The sequence below is a fragment of the Magallana gigas genome, chromosome 4 (assembly GCF_963853765.1).
Source record: "Magallana gigas chromosome 4, xbMagGiga1.1, whole genome shotgun sequence".
Taxonomy (NCBI): domain Eukaryota; kingdom Metazoa; phylum Mollusca; class Bivalvia; order Ostreida; family Ostreidae; genus Magallana; species Magallana gigas.
In genome coordinates this window covers 10,705,525-10,717,690 of record NC_088856.1, presented here as the reverse complement: position 1 = coordinate 10,717,690, position 12,166 = coordinate 10,705,525, and the positions used below count along the sequence as shown (strand labels likewise).

At 36.1% G+C, this 12,166-nt stretch overlaps 1 protein-coding gene across 3 annotated transcripts in view; it reads left to right on the top strand.

Annotated features, from left to right (window-relative positions):
- Positions 1 to 11,783, top strand: part of LOC105327040 (uncharacterized) — a 38,790-nt gene extending 27,007 nt beyond the window's left edge. For all 3 annotated transcript variants that reach the window (XM_034451649.2, XM_034451650.2, XM_034451648.2), the window contains 10 exons: positions 655 to 795; positions 928 to 1,022; positions 3,368 to 3,527; positions 4,347 to 4,568; positions 4,739 to 4,778; positions 5,031 to 5,122; positions 5,364 to 5,488; positions 6,327 to 6,595; positions 6,709 to 6,781; positions 9,852 to 11,783. In XM_034451649.2, the coding sequence (XP_034307540.2) occupies positions 655 to 795; positions 928 to 1,022; positions 3,368 to 3,527; positions 4,347 to 4,568; positions 4,739 to 4,778; positions 5,031 to 5,122; positions 5,364 to 5,488; positions 6,327 to 6,595; positions 6,709 to 6,781; positions 9,852 to 10,524 (1,890 nt within the window). In that variant the 3' untranslated portion in view covers positions 10,525 to 11,783. The remainder of the gene's footprint in view (positions 1 to 654; positions 796 to 927; positions 1,023 to 3,367; positions 3,528 to 4,346; positions 4,569 to 4,738; positions 4,779 to 5,030; positions 5,123 to 5,363; positions 5,489 to 6,326; positions 6,596 to 6,708; positions 6,782 to 9,851) is intronic.
- Positions 11,784 to 12,166: the final 383 nt, after the last annotated feature.

The following is a 12,166-nucleotide window of genomic DNA, read 5'->3' as shown; positions in this document are numbered from 1 at the left end:
GATGTTTACCTACAAGGTTTATCTTAAAGTGCATCAAGTTGTAAACCATGTCGAAGTGAAGCGAGGCATATAAACCAATTCATTACAAACTAGTTGTAACTGAAATCGAACAGTTTAAGCGTTAAACAAGTACATCAGCAAGTTTTAATTGTAAGCAGTAAGCAAGATTTCTTGAATATCAATTGTGAAGAAAGACCATGAACAAGATAAACATTACTAAAAGAGAGAATACAACTGCTTCCTTGGTGAAAGCATGTATATATCAACCCCCTCCCCATACTACTTTACATTTCAAGTAAATCTGAGTTTAATTGTTATGATTTCCAATACTATATAGTTAATTTGACTTAATCCATCTGTTACCCTTTTACAGTAAGAGTTAATTTGACGTGATTCCTTAACACCTTACAATACAACCCTATCTGATTTAATTTCTTAGTTACTGTTTTACATATGAGTGAAATGGAGCTAAATTCCTTACTTTGCATGTAACAGCTCGATATAATTTGATTAATTCCTTCGTTACCACTAGTATTGTATACGAGTTAATTCAAATTTAATTACTTTGTTAATATCTTACATTACAAACTTATCTGATTGAATTTCTCTGTTATCTTTTTTTATTACGATGACTTAATTTCTCCCAATTTTCAGTTGTCCCCAGAGGAGGCTGACTCCAGGTTGCATGATCTCGTGTCTTCAACAAAGGACGGTAACTCTCTCACTTCAGAAAAAGTGGCCTCCGTCACCAACGACCTCGAAAATCTCGCCATTTTTGCCAATGATAACGAGGCTGTAAGTGTTGACCAATCATAAAATACCCTCGTGGTATTTGAATTCCTCAAGTGATAAAAATTTGTTCATTATATTATGTTTCTTTAATGTTAAAACAATTTTGTCACCTTCTTCATGTTTTTATTTAAACAGATTGCCAAGGAGATGACGACAGTTATAAGCAACCTCCTGGAGGCCAGAGAATCGGTCCTTATAGAGAGTGACAACAAAAACCACTCCAGTAAACGGTAAGTCCTTCTTAATTGTTTTGTACTTGGTGAGTTCTAGCTACCTAACCTAACCTGGTGAGTTCTACTAACCTGACTTAACCTGGTGAGTTCTAGTTATCTGACTTTGCCCGGTGAGTTCTAGTTACCTGACTTAATCTGGTCAATTCTAGTTACCTGACTTAACCTGGTGAGTTCTTGTTACCTGACTTAACCAGGTGATTTCTAATTACCTGACTTAACCTGGTGAGTTCTTGTTACCTGACTTAACCTGGCGAGTTCTTGTTAGCTGACTTAACCTGGTGAGTTCTTGTTACCTGACTTAACCTTGTGAGTTCTTGTTACCTGACTTAACCTTGTGAGTTCTTGTTACCTGACTTAACCTTGTGAGTTCTTGTTACCTGACTTAACCTGGTGAGTTCTAGTTACCTGGCTTAACACTTTGAGTGCCTGAGTTCTTTATCTGACTTGTACCTTGTTAGTTCTAGAGGCATATGTTTAAGCCAATGAATTCTTTTTCAACGACTTGTAATTTTAGTTTACTGACTTTCGCCTGGAACTCTCCTTTTACTTTTACCTTATATCTAACTTAAGGGAATCATATACGTTCTTTGGGTTATTTTTTGTGGGTCGTGTAAATGCACACTTTTAAATGTACACAGATTTATGTGGACCTCTTCAAAGACTTGTTTCTTTTAGAAATTGAGAATTATTGTACATGTAAGTCATGTTATAGAATATGTGAATACACATACATGGAGAAAGGGGTTCCCACAAAATGCACCGATTCCAATTCTCCATGAACTGTGTTGATATCTAAGCTATCAACCGTCACTGCACACATTTCTTCATTATACACGTCAATGCTTTCACATCTAGACAGATAAGAACACTTGATACACGCAATAATGGTAAACTCTGCTTCCAAAAGAAACATGACGCTCTCAATTAAAAACATACAAAACAATCCTAGAGACACGGAACAGTTGCTGGGAACAAGTCAATACAACTGTTTTTCATGATAAACAGTATTTCAATTTTATGGTAAATCTAATATTTCAGTTCTCAATATTTTGTAAATCTTAACGCGGCTCTAAATTTATTGAATACATCACTGGCACGAATACTAGAAAACCTTTTATTAATTATCGTTTTTACTAAAAGCTTCATAAACTTAAAAAAAGACACACAAAACGCTTTCTCTCTATCATATAAAAAAAACAGTCATAACATTATGAGTGCATGTCACTAGCAATTAATGATCTAAGGTAAACAAAATCATATAGATCTTGAAATCAGTGGTCAGAAAGTAGCATGATCACAAACTCTGCCGTGTCGGACAGGTGGGATTGTGGTAGACTTGACAATTCCGTTTTCCATTCCTTTACAAAAGATTTTCTCACAAGTAATATTTACTGAAAGAAAAAATCCCCTTGCAAAATAAAGAGGTAAAATTCATTTGATTTATAAAATTATCTGAATACGTCACGTTTACCTAAACTTAAGATTATATTTTTTTAAAAAACAGAGTCATTACCAAATCTTTAATACATGTATTTGTCTCGCTTTACATCAATAAGAAATGCATGCAATTCAAGATTTAGATAGTTGTTCTCAATGGACTTGTATAGTGCCTGCTTAAGTAGTTTACGAAACATGATTTCCGGATTTCATAGAAGACTTCGAGGTACCGAAGAAAGTCTATTACAAAAAATTGGCACTACTTACACCCACCTGCAAGAAATGCATAAGTGGCAAAACCAAGAGTTTTTTTCAAACCATTATCAGATTTATACATTCCACTTCAGAACCTCTCTAATTGAGTATTTCTATCCATTCATAACGTAAGCTGAAACTTTTCAGGATCCCGTTTGCAAATCAAAGCTTGATCATTCACTTATCTATATATAGTATAAAGTATTTGTGTATATCGGTTAAAGCGTATGTCAATTATGAACATTTAAAAAGCTGACTGCGACAAAAAAAATCGGTTAAAATAGATTCAGCGTTACTGATAATCTTTTTATAATACTAGCATTGCAAAAGATCAAGAGAGCACTTTACTAAAATTTCGATATTTTGAAATATTTTTTGTCTTCCTATTTGATAAATAAGGGAAAGAATCTCAATGTATATGAGAAGCCAAAGTAATTTGAAATGTCATGCATTTAAATTATATATTATGAATAATTAAAAAAAATATACAGATGGAATCTAAAATGAAAACAAAAACTTTTCAATGATATAAATTTTGAATCCATAGAAAAATTATTTATATCTTTGAATTTCAATTAATTCTTGAATTCGGGTGTAATAATTTAAAATACATATCATTAAAATAACTTTCAGACAATTTGTTATTACAGTTTGGTCGAGCTTCTGACGGAGTACGCAGATGCTGTTGTCACGGAGAATACGTCATCCATAGCAACGGACAACATCAACCTGCTGGTTGTCAACATCTCGGACAAAGGGGACCGAGACTTCACCTACAAACCAACCCTGTCGGACAACAGGACTGAAGAGGTCAGTGCTATTCTCAGATACGTTGTAATTCATGTTAAGGTGCATTGCACTGGCGTCGAAAGCAAATTGAAAGTGGGGGGGCTAGACTAATCCTCAGAAATATTGAGAAAAACGTAATTCCCAAAATCATGGAAATCCTAATCCGTGGGGGGGGGGGGGGGGGGGGGGGGGGCGGGGAGGAGGTATACCTATACTTCAAAAAAAAAATTACCTACCCAAATTTTTTTTCTCCACAATCATGAAATTCCTAATCCGTGGAGGGGGGGGGGGGGGGGGGGGGGGGGCTAGTATGCTTCTGAATCCAACTTTTCAATCTTTCAAGATAAATTTCGGAACAATAATCTTTCCTGCGAGAAAAAGTGGGGGGCTGAACCCTCTATCATGCTATGTTTCTAATGGTTAGGTATAACTTTGCAAAAAAAGTGGGGGGGCTAAGCCCCCCTTGGCCCCCCCCCCCCCCCCGGTTCCGACGCCTATGCATTGACTTTATGTCAAGAGCGGTAACTCTCGATATAGTTGACGATTATACTTCATATTCAAAATTATTAAACCAAAAGGATGATTTTTCTCACAATATTCCATCACGTATGATAAAATTGATTGATTCTAATATTTCGTTTTAGTTTAATGTGACAGAAGCCAAATGCCAAAAATCTTACTAAAGACAATTTCTTATGTGTAAAATATTTTTAAAAAACCAAAACGGAAATGACACAACAATGATAAACACATTTTATAATAATTAAATATTAAGTTACATTTTCAATATAATTTTAATGTTTATTTGTGATACATATATCAAGATTTTCTCTTAATCAGACTGGCGTTACCCTAAGCGTACCAAAGGAAGTGATGAAAACATCCGCCAAAAACAGCATGAAGCTACAAATTATCACGTACCGAACGTCCGCCTTCTTCATACCACATGTACCTACGCCAGAAGAAATAGTCCTCAAACAGCGGGTACTGTCAGCAACCGTACAAGGAGTCAGAATAAAGAACTTGTCCAACCCCATCCACTACATCATTCCTAATATTGAGGTATTGTAGCTCTGCATATCCCATCCATTTCATCATTCGAAAATTTGAAACCAGTATTATAGTTTGGTATACATATGCATTTTGATTGTTTAAATCATTGTTTATAAGCTTTAACTGTTTAAAACTGAAATTGCATTTGATGTAAAATTACAATTGTTTTCCCGTTTCAGTCGGCTGCCAATCATACTTGTGTCTACTGGGAACACAATCGTAAGGATTTTATTCATTACAATAATGATGATTATATACCGTACAGTTGTTTATGAATATTTGTACTCCTAATAACTAACTCTTTTACGCCTATTAAAATCAGTGTTGGTCTGTTAGAAGACATTAAAGAATTTATCTTTACATCTTAAATTTACCTGGTAATCGACACACGGAAATAAGTATTTATCGGCATTCCAAAGAGTATTAAATTAAAAGTTCTTAGTTATGGTCATTGCACTGATTTCCTTTCAGGGTGGTCCACTGAGGGGGTAAGAACCGTGTCCACGGGAGGGAACGAGACCCACTGTTACACCACCCATCTCACCAGCTTTGCCGTCATGCTGGTAAGTGGTCATTTTTGTCACGTACCGCCACTCCTAAAAAGTATTCACATTTTACATAAAAAACCCAAAACCAACGACAACAGTTCAAACAAAGTGTCCAAAGGATACTTATTCTATAAAAATTGCATTATATCAGCTTCGACCGTCTTACCTGTTTTCATTTCTGAATAAGAAAAATGATATATTTTGAACTCAGAATGTTTAACACTTCTGAATCAATATACTTTATCGTAATTTACAGGACCCCACCCCCACACAGATGTTACCCGACAGCCACGAGAAGGCCCTGACTTACATCTCCTACATTGGCTGTGCCATCTCCATCTTTGGCCTGGCCTTTACCATTGTTACCTACTCAATGTTCAGGTAAAACCTTTGAGTTCACATAACCCACATGAACTCTCCACAACGTAAATTTATCTCGTAAAAACCCGACAACAGTCCCTCACGGAAAAGTAAAACTTCCCATTGAATATATATTTTTGAAAAACTCACATTCCGATGTGACAACAAAGTAAAATTATTCCTACATTTTTGCAAGGGCCATCGTGACCAAAAGAAGAAACAATTCGGGTCAAGTGTGATTGTCCGTGATACTATCCCAGTTTATTTGTTTGATCTAATTATCTCAATCAGTCATTGCTTCCTTATTAGTTCCTTGTTCCCATTCAAAATCCATACATCTTCTCTAGCCGCTGCTTTTTATGCTCCACACATCACCTGTTCAGTAAACAATATACAAAACACCTAGGTCTATTTATACGAAAAGAATCGGTCATCTAATTTACGCTGCAAAACCCAATTAACTTTGATGCCAGAGAAATAATAGCTGACAGTTTGATCGAGTGACAAACACACCGTCCGTATATGTAAAATGTAATTGAAATGATCGACTACCACCTTTTTTACGACGAATAAGATTTTCCTTCGTTTGGAAGGAGAGTCTACATTGGTGAAATACCTCTTCAGTGCTTAATCATTGGTCTTCGTTTTTGTGACATTTTCTCTTTATCGGTCCTTTATAGAACAAACTAAGAAACCTTTTACGAAGTAAAGACAATCTTCAGTATTGCTGAGATATTTTAATTTGAACTTCATTTTGAATTTCTTATGACACATGATGAACATGATTATAACAAGAAGATACACACTCAAATAACCTTCATCAAAATCTACATAACTGGTTATATGTTGGATATTTCAGATCATTAAACAGGGAACGATCTGGGAAAATATTACTTAACATGTGCGTCTCCATGCTGCTAATGAATGCGACCTTCATTCTAATGGCGGAGACTTCAAGGTCAGACGGCATGGTCCTTTGCACTGTAACCGCCATTTTATTACACTACTTCCTGCTGACGTCATTGATGTGGATGTGCACAGAAGCAGTCAACATGTACCAAGCTCTAATCAAAGTCTTCACTACATACTCGTCCTACTTCATCTTAAAAAGATGCCTCGTCGCATGGGGTAAGGTTTAGCAGAAAATTTCTAATAGTATACCCCTTTTAATATTTACAGTGCAATACTGGTACTTCATAGGGATTTACTGGTACTCATTTGATATTTCTTATCATTTGTAGGTACTCCCCTGATTGTTGTTGGAATTACAATGGGAATAAACAAACTGGACAACTATCAGACCAAGACTGATTTGTGAGTAACTCATATCCCTAACTCATAAATTAACAGCTATATACAGACCCTGAAACGTGCTACTACACCAGTTGCACGGTTCGGTTCGTTACGCTTTTTGAACGGTACGGTTCGCTTTGTGAACGGTACGGTTCGTTTTGTGAACGGTACGGTTCGCTTTGTGAACGGTACGGTACGCTTTGTGAACGGAACGGTTCGCTTCTTGCACGGTACGCTTTGCTAAAAATAGCTGCACGCTTTGTGAACGGTTTGCGCGCTTTATTAATGAGGTAGGCGTGGCCTGCACGCTTTGATTTTTCTCGATATAATTTTGTTTAGTTTTTGCCCGATCTACTTCAGCATGGTGGTAATTATGACACGAATTTTCTTTATTTATATGATATATTACAAAGTATTTCAATCGATCTATTTAAAATCAGGACTTCCATCCGTTCCCCCGTTTTTGATACGTTGCGCGAAACGTGTACTCAGTGGCAACCGGGAAGCGGGGGTAATTTTAATTTTGATCAATCTGTTATAATTAGTATTTAATTTAGATAAATGTAATCATTAAGATAGATTAAAAGAACTGTTTGACTTTAATCCGATATATATTTGTTAATTCAGCGAGCTGTCTATAATTTTACAAATCGTCTTAAGTTTGATTTCTATACATGTACTTGAGTTGAAGTCATTAAATATTTCTAATCCATTAAAAATTTCTACAAAAAATTGCCCCGACTTTATTCCGATATTTCTTTAGTTTCCTTTATCGTTGTCTTGTTCTCGGCTAGTTGTTATTATTCATAATTCGTATGATCATTCTTTATTGCGTACTACTGTAGTACTGTACTACTGCCGATCGCCGATTGCCTTAGTGAATAGAGGATGTAAAATTAATGATAAGATAAACAATGAATTTCAGATAAGAAATCTTGAATTAAACTGTAATATAGTTTTTTGACACGAATTTTATTCATTTAAATATTGATTCTATGATTTTCTGCATTGTTCGTATACACAGATGATACCTACATGTAACCCGTCATCGCTTCTCTTATCTGAACTAAGATCGCGTGTATAGTCAAAATATGACAATTAGTTTTTGTTTTTCCGTTAAACTATACATGTACATGTAACATATTCTTACGATATGTGCACAACTGGATATACACAACAAGTCAATAACTTTTATATATGTAATGGCGATATTTATCATTCTGTTGAACAAGTGTCCGCTCTTCTCTGTATGCATGCGATTTAGCTGACGTTTTACAAATGCTGACTAACCTGTTTATATTTTATTTACCTTTTTACACACAAACTTGTTGTAAATAGGACACGAAAAAATACCCGGTAATCAACAAATGAATGTTAAAAGTGATAAATATATAAGAATTTATCAAGTAACAAAATAATACGACAGCGAGGGAAAACGACTCTGATCGCCAGTACCTAAATTATAATCATGAAATCGGAAAGAAATTATTGTTGAGTAATTTAAAATAGGAACACTCTTTTCAATAGGGATTTAAGAAAACATAAAACAAAAATGTTTCATTCGATAATTTTCTTCTAGCCCTATAGGAGGAGCCAAGTAGCACGCGGCGCATGGCGTGATCTGTACTGTTATACTTAAACTGATTGACAGGCGAAGCACGTGGAGTCCGGATATAAAATCCCGCTCAAATGACCAACTATAGAAACTTAAAGCGAAATAATAAAGTTCAGTAATAAAACTTAAATTTAAGTAGTATAATCAACACACAAGTACGTTCTCTCTCTCTCTCTCTCTCTCTCTCTCTCTCTCTCTCTCTCTCTCTCTCTCTCTCTCTCTCTCTCTCTCTCAATTTGAGGGTGTATGTGATTGTGTGCAAACAATTTTGAATTATTAGGTTTTTATTTGTATGAATTTACTTCATTTATTTTAGACTCATGGTTTTCACAACGATTTCAACACAATTACTAAAAGTTTGTGCAGTGGACGATGTACATATAGATTGATCTCGACGGTTAAAATTTCGACGCTATTTTATCGCAAGTTAATATGTGAAAATCCCGCATGCACAGAGTCGCTGAATTGCTCTACGGATCCACGCGCCGAAAGTCTAACGTGTAGTTGTTTGTGTTCATTTCTACAGACAGTTTTTTTGTTTTCTAGAGATTAAGAAAAGCCATGAAACTAACAAAGTATAAGTAAGATATATTTAGACTATACACACGACAGATTGTGATGAGTTACCTAACAGGTGGCCGTGGAAAGGTGTGAATACCGGCATCTCGTGTACACCTGTTTAAGCGTCCAAATAACTGCTAAAAAACAAAGAAAGACAATAACACCTGTTGTGTATAGAACCATAGATCAGCTTCTGTACTCGTGTTTCGCGCGAGTGATTTTTGTTCATGTGAAATCACGACGCCATTACCAGCTATGCGGGAAATAAAGTTGAAAGTTATTTTATGGAATGCGTGTATTTTTTCCCGTTCAATGCTTGCATTTAATAAAATTATTTAATAAATATAATTGTGTGAACGTTAATAGTTTACAATGTTTAAGAAATCGGCGATGCATGTTTTGTCAAAAACAAAGAAATGATTACGGTCTAAGAAAGGAAATATTTTTGTAACTGTTTTAATAAGAATAACAGTTTTAAATCTTAGTATGTGTTATCTAATCCCGTATAAAAAAATCTAGCTAAATATTGAACTTATCTGGTCAGCGATAATCTCCGTCCGCACTCATCTAAAGACATTAGGTCAATAAGCCGTATATGGAAGTTGCACGCTTATTGCACGGTACGGTACGCTTTTTTGTCCGTCTGGAGGCGGGTCTTGCATAAATTATCTTGCACGCTTTTTGCACGGTACGGTTCGCTTTGTGAACGGTACGGTTCGCTTTGTGAACGGTACGGTTCGTTTTGTGAACGGTACGGTACGCTTTGTGAACGGTACGTTTCGTTTTGTGAACGGTACGGTTCGTTTCTTGCACGGAACGGTACGGTTCGTTTTAGAGGTGTAGTAGCACGTTTCAGGGTCTGTAATAATTGTGCCTAAGTGCACTTTTAACGCATGCTTTTTATGTCTTTTGCAGTTGTTTCATCTCCCAAGCAAACGCCATCGCTTTCTATGCGGCCCTGCTGGGGCCAGCCTGTGTCATCCTTGTTATAAACACCGTGGTATTTACTCTCGTTGCACGCGTCATCATGAAACCCAGATTTAAAGGAAGCATTGGAAAGAACGAAAAAGAGAAGGTTTCCCCCGCGCAGGTCCGGGGAGCCTTCACCGTGATGGTCCTCCTGGGGGTCACGTGGGTGTTTGGACCAGTCGCCATCAATGAATCCAAAATTGTATTTAACTATTTATTCACCATCCTAAACTCTTTGCAAGGGTTTCTCATTTTCGTCTTCCGGTGCCTTCTAAATACGGAAGCTCGTTCTGCTTGGGTGCTTCTGATTAAAACCGGAACCTTCAAACGAAGGCGTGGACCAATCGTGTCACAGCACGAGTCCTGTTCCAAGGGGGCCAATGAATCCCGGGGACACATGGGAGACAGCACGGTCCACACCGGAAGAACTACCATCAATAACAGTAACGAGAATCTGCACGTGACCAAGAACGGGGGGAAGCTGGAGAATGGCCTCCAGTGGAAACATGGGAAAAGCGAGGGGAAGCTGGGACATCGTAGTCCAGCTCTGGGCAACGGGAAGCGGCACAGTGACGAGTATGAACTCAGGAAGGAGTTTGATGACCTCACGAAACTCTGATAGCCGAGAAAGGGAGAGCAATGGAATCTCGTGTCAAATCTTGTCATCGATATGTTCAAAGCTGCCAGGTATAGGAAGAGCTGTAGGAGGAGGGGAGACATTGAACAATTTGTCTGAAATTGCTATTTATTTAGTTAAACACAGACATCTGTACTGCAAACCGTTTGCTTGTACAATCCAAACTCTCGCTCGCTCTCTCTTTCTCTGCGAGATCTTACTTTAATATGCGCAATTTTCTGAAAGAGAATTTCGGTTCCAGTAGTGCGGGAATTCTACGGAGATTCTCCGTGAAGTCTGCTTTGAGTTTACAACCATTTTGTGGTTTTGATTTCTCATATTTCTTCTTTCTCAAAGTAATTAGAAAATTACTCGTGTGTTCTTATTTATTTATTTTTTTGAGTCAACCTATATGAAAATGATTAGTACAGATAAATAAACCTATAATTCAGGTATTGAATAACTTTCAAACGTATAGCTATGTTGTGTCAGTTTATAGTTAATTTATACCATATTTTGACAATCACATTTATATTTTTAGTATTGGAGCTGGCATTATAAGTATTTGGGTTGGAGAATGCAGGGTGTTTTTTTTCCAAGTTTTTTGTTTGTTTGTTTTGACAGTTGAGACTGAAATAATATAGCCTGGTGTTCCTTTTTTGTGTATGGAAAACTTTTAACCAGGAAAGGTTTTACAAATTTAAATTTTAATTATTGTTCTTCATGAATGTTGAAAAACATTGATTTATTGAGCAAATTTAAATAACGGTTGTTTGTTGGGGTTTTTTTCTTTGCATAATAAATATTTCGGTCTACAAGTACATGTATAATGTTACTTGTTTGTCTGTTTCGTTTAGAGTGCGCATATATAGTAACCATGGTTATTTGTGTAGTACGTGTACAATTTTGTGTAATTCTCATCATTACATCATCATTTTGTCTCATGTTTTTCCAAGATAGAAAACCTGTGTGAATACTTGTTTTAAAATGTGTATAGTCCAAATGAAAAAAATTAAATGATAACCTTGATATAATATGTTTGATTTTAATTTTCCTAAATTTTATATAATAGTACGTTGAAAATTCTCTTATTCATATCCTGTTTGCTTTAGAAATTGACTTTGCATACATTTTATTTTTTTTCCATTAATCGCATGTACAAAATGTAAAGCGTTGCAATAATTAAGTAAGGCTGGACCAACATTATTTCAAATGTTCTGTGATCTGTCATCGTTTTCTGCAATAAAATCACAATAAATTGATTATGGATTTTTCTACAAGATATTTCAAGCATTGTCAAGGGGATTTCTTCAATACTTATTCGACTACAGCAGTATGAAATTGGATAATTAGTTTGATTCCAAACTGACTGAGATCTGATCAGTAATCATTTTTTTTTTGGAGATGATTTCTTAAGCAATAAACTATTGTTTATATGGTACCGATATAAACTTTTCATTTTACCTTAAAAATGAACTTTTTAAAGAGTTCTTCTTAAAGGGATTATTATAGGAAAGAAAATGGCCACGGCCATGCAGCTCTCAAAATACAGCCTACCTACCAGCCAGCTCATTTGTTAGAGTCCCGGGTTAGGTCTGTCTGCGGTCGGCTGGACCCAGCGTGGGGTTTAAAGTGGTAGTGGTCA